General features: G+C 40.1%; 1 protein-coding gene across 1 annotated transcript; it reads left to right on the forward strand.

The window, feature by feature from the left end:
* The first annotated feature begins 1213 nt into the window (after positions 1 to 1213).
* On the forward strand, positions 1214 to 4264 carry LOC136208021 (vacuolar iron transporter homolog 5-like). Its single transcript, XM_065998867.1, has 3 exons — positions 1214 to 1525; positions 1828 to 1846; positions 3948 to 4264. Exons 1-3 carry the CDS (start codon positions 1214 to 1216, stop codon positions 4262 to 4264), a joined length of 648 nt encoding a protein of 215 aa, XP_065854939.1.
* The last annotated feature ends 299 nt before the right edge of the window (positions 4265 to 4563 follow it).

The following is a 4563-nucleotide window of genomic DNA, read 5'->3' on the forward strand; positions in this document are numbered from 1 at the left end:
ACCGGGCCGCCCTTTTTTTTTTAACATGTATATATACGAAAAAAAAGTTGAACAAGTAAACAAATTTTTTTTTTACGCACACACGTGTAAAATCGGCCCCCAACTGATCAATCATGTATTCGCCACTACTTGATATATTAACGAGTCAATATCGAATCCAGGCGTAGAGACACGGGGCCCCAGCCCGGGCCCCTCCGGCCGCCAGAACTACCATGACCACGAGTAGTTTCGGCCTCTTGTCTCCACATAACTTGAGGCTGTGGTGATTTCGGTCCTCTGTTTCCAAGAAATAATGACCGGATGTTGAATTAGCACCCCAAAATTTGTCTAGATCGCCCTCTCTAAATCTAAAATTCTAATTTTTTTTGGCATGTTAGGGCATTCTTAAATTCAAATTTCTAATTTTTTTTGGCCTATTAGGCCCTTCCCTAAATCCTATTTTTTTCTATCAAGACATAAATTTTTTTACATGTTAAGAATCTTAAACACAATATAGCTGAATTTTGAAAAAATTTACATTGGAACTTAAAAATTGGTCCTTGACCACTCTGATTATAACAACACGTGTATATATATATATATATAAAAATTGAACATCCAATTTAGAAAAAACAAATTACACATCAAGTGTAAAATCGGCCCCCCAATCAAACAACCCTATATTCGCCACTGACGGAACTATCCAAATCCAACACCTTGGACCCCACGGCATTAAAACGCATCTGCATCTATTGGATTATCATCTTACTAATAAGCCTCAATCACTCCCTTTCCATTTCCGATGTGGGATTCAGTTCATTCCTGCCCCCATCGACATCCCTTACAACCGCTCCTTGCTCAAGCCTTCTACCCCGGCGTCATCCTCTCCGGACCGGGTCGTTAACGGTTCGTATGAATTCACTTGGAAACATAATAAAGCATCCATATTAAAGAGAAGAATTGACATTTATATATATATATATATATATATATATATATATATATGGATTAAATACTAATTACTTTGGTATAAAATGAATCTTCGATGAAAATAAGGTTAATGAAGCCAAGGAATATTATTGTCTCATAGATCCAATTAAGTAAAGAATCTAAATAAACCCTAGATTAAAACGTTACTTAATCCTAGTCACTCCTAGATTTAATCATCAAAACAAATATTTTCTGTCTTTTTTATGTCTTCAAATGTTCATTTATTACTGCACGTGCCAGAAGTATGCCTGATCATTCCTGCCACACTCCTATGACCACAGGCAGCACAGCAGACGAGTCCCTTAAAACCCGCCTGCAGAGAGCTCAATGGCTCCGTGCAGCGGTACTCGGAGCCTGCGACGGGTTGCTGTCCACCACGTCGTTGATGCTTGGGATAGGTGCAGCGCAAGAAGATAAACGGTCCATGATTCTTTCGGGGCTTGCCGGTGCTGTGGCGGGTGCTTGTAGTATGGCTGTTGGAGAGTTTGTTTCGGTGTCTACGCAGAGAGATATCGAAAAGGCAGCTGTTTCTTCCGCGTTGAGACGTGATCAAAAGGTGGAGTTTGTCGTAGGTGAAGATGCATTAGAAAAAATTATTATGTCGCCGTTGTCTGCGGTGACGCAAAGAGATATCGAAAAGGCAGGTGTTTCTCCCGCGTTGAGACGCGGCCAAAAGCTCGAACTTGTAGTAGGTGAAGATGCATTACAAAAAAATATTATGTCACCGTTGTCTGCGGTGACGCAAAGAGATATCGAAAAGGCAGCTGTTTCTCCCGCGTCTCAACACGATCAAAAGCTCGAAGTTGAAGATACATTGCAAAAAACTATTATATCACCGTTGCGTGCGCCAACGCAAAGAGATATAGAAAGGGCAAATGTTTCTTCCGCGTCTCAACATGATCAAAAGCTCGAACTTGTCGTAGTTGAAGATACATTACAAAGAACTATTAAATCACCGTTGCGTGTGCCAACACAAAGAGATATCGAAAAGGGAGATGTTTCTCCCGTGTTGAGGCGCGATCAAAATCTTGAATTCGTCGTAGTTGGAGATACATTACAAAAAATTATCCAATCACCGTTGCGTGCGGTAACCCAAAGAGATATCGAAAAGGCAGGTGTTTCTCCCGCATCTCGCGATCAAAATCTTGAATTCGTCATATTTGAAGATAAATTACAAAAAATTATTCTGTCACCGTTGCCTGCGCGCGGACTGCAGGATGAGGGGCAGGGCGGGGGCAAGGAAATGGTGTTGACAAGTCCGTACCAGGCAGCAGCAGCGTCGGCGTTGGCATTTTTATGCGGCTCAAGTGTGCCTTTGCTTTCAGCAATGTTTTTAAGTACTAAAACTCTCACTAGAATCTTGGTGACTTTGGTTGTTACGTCGCTGGCTTCCGCGGTGTTTGGAGGCGCGGGAGCGTATCTTGGAGGTTCGAGGATGGTCAGAATGTCCGCGATTAGAGTGGTGATTGGTGGTTGGATTTCCATGGCTATAACTTATGCATTGCTTAAGCCTTTTGATACTGATGATGATTAGTTTCTTCTGCCGTTTTGGCAATCACTTGTATAATATTTTGTCGTTTTAAATGATATCATTTCCGTTGCAAAATAAATAAAATTATTTCTCTATAAAATTCAATTTAATTGAGTCCATAAAGCAAGGAATTAGTAGATCGGTTGTCATTTTGAGCAAATTATTAGAAGTACCCGGTTCTCTATGTTAAAAGGAGGACCTCACATATATATTTTAACATGTGTAATATGGACTCACATATATTATAAGAGGGTCCACTCTTTTAATTATTACGTGGGGTCATAATACATGTGTCCAAATGTGAATTGGCGGTCCTCCGAGTGACATGGAAAACCGGGTGCTTAATGTAAGAACTCCTCAAAATGATCACTCAATTTTAATTTTTTTTCGATAAAATCATTCAACTTTCAATTTTATCTCAATAAAAAAGTTACTCATGTGACTTCAAGAGTAAAAGGACAGCGGAAAATACGACGTGGCTTCCATGTCGATATTATTCAACTTTCACTGCTGATTGAAATAACATGTGGCTGAAACCTAGCTCACCAAAACGACACACAGGGGCGGAACCAGGGGGGTTGGGGTGGGCTCGAGCCCCGGCAGGCCGCCGAAGAATTGACGACTTAGCTGACACATGTGGGTTTTGGTCGGCTAGGTGGATGACACGTGTCATCTAGGTGACAACCACATGTGGTTTCGGTTATCGGTGAAAGTTGACTGTTGCTGATGTCACAGCGACGCCACTTTTCTGGTATCTTTTTGCTCTTGAAATCGCTAGAATGACTTAGTTGAGATAAAATTCAATTTAATTCGGCCTATAAAGCAAGGAATTATAGGGGTTAAATGCACCATTGGTCACTCAACGTTCATGGTTGTTTGAAAATGGTCACTCAACTTCAATTTGTCTCAATAAAATCATTCAACTTTGAACTTTATCTCAAAATCACTCATGCGACTTCAAAAGTAAAAAGACCGCGGAAATATGATGTGGCTTCCGTGTCAGCATTAGTCAACTTTCACCGCTTACTGAAACGACATATAGCTACCACTTAGCTGGCCAAAACGACACGTGGGGGTTCAGTTAGCTAAAATTCAATTTAATTCATTTCATAAAGCAAGGAATTAAAAGGGTTAAATGCACAATTGGCCACTGAACTTTTATGGTTATCTTAAAATAGTCACGCAACTTCAATTTATTTCAATAAATCATTCGACTTTAAAATTTGTCTCTATAAAGTCACTCAAATGACTTCAAGAGTAAAGAGACAATGAAAATATGATATGGGTTTCACGTTAGCATTAATATTAGTCATTGACCGAAACGACATGTGGATGCCACTTAACTTACCAAAACGATATGTGACTGCCTCTTAGGTGACACGTGTGGGTTCAGTTAGCTGAAATTCAATTTTTATTATGCCACTGTTGCCTGCACCCGGACTGCAAGGGGAAGGGGAGGGCGGGGGCGAGGAAATGGTGTTGACAAGTCCGTACCAGGCAACAGCAGCGTCCGCGTTGGCATTTTTGTGCGGCTCAAGTGTGCCTTTGCTTTCGGCAATGTTTTCAACTACTAAAACGCTCACTAGAATCTTGGTGACTTTGGTTGTTACGTCGCTGGCTTCCGCGGTATTTGGAGGCGCGGGAGCCTATCTTGGAGGTTCGAGGATGGTCAGAATGTCCGCGATTAGAGTGGTTATTGGTGGGTGGATTTCTATGGCTATAACTTATGCATTGCTTAAGCCTTTTGATACTGATGATGATTAGTTTCTTTTGCTAGTTTGGGAATTATTGTATAATATTTTGTTGTTTTAAATGAAATCATTTGCGTTGCAGGAAATAAAATTATTTCTCTATAAAAATCAATTTAATTGAGTCCATAAAGCACGGAATTAAAATTAAAATACGGTTGTCTCAAAATCATCGCTAATTTTAATTTCTTTTGATAAAAGGGTTAAATGTACCATTAGTCACTGAATTTACATGGTTGTCTTAAAATGGTCACTTAACTTCAATTTGTCTCGATTAAATCATTCAACTTCGAGTTTTGTCTCAATTAAGTCACT

The sequence above is a fragment of the Euphorbia lathyris genome, chromosome 10 (assembly GCF_963576675.1).
Source record: "Euphorbia lathyris chromosome 10, ddEupLath1.1, whole genome shotgun sequence".
NCBI lineage: Eukaryota > Viridiplantae > Streptophyta > Magnoliopsida > Malpighiales > Euphorbiaceae > Euphorbia > Euphorbia lathyris.

Bases quoted from the DNA above. Each gene is read 5' to 3' on its own strand.
- LOC136208021 (XM_065998867.1), top strand. From the start codon at position 1,214: ATGCCTGATCATTCCTGCCACACTCCTATGACCACAGGCAGCACAGCA.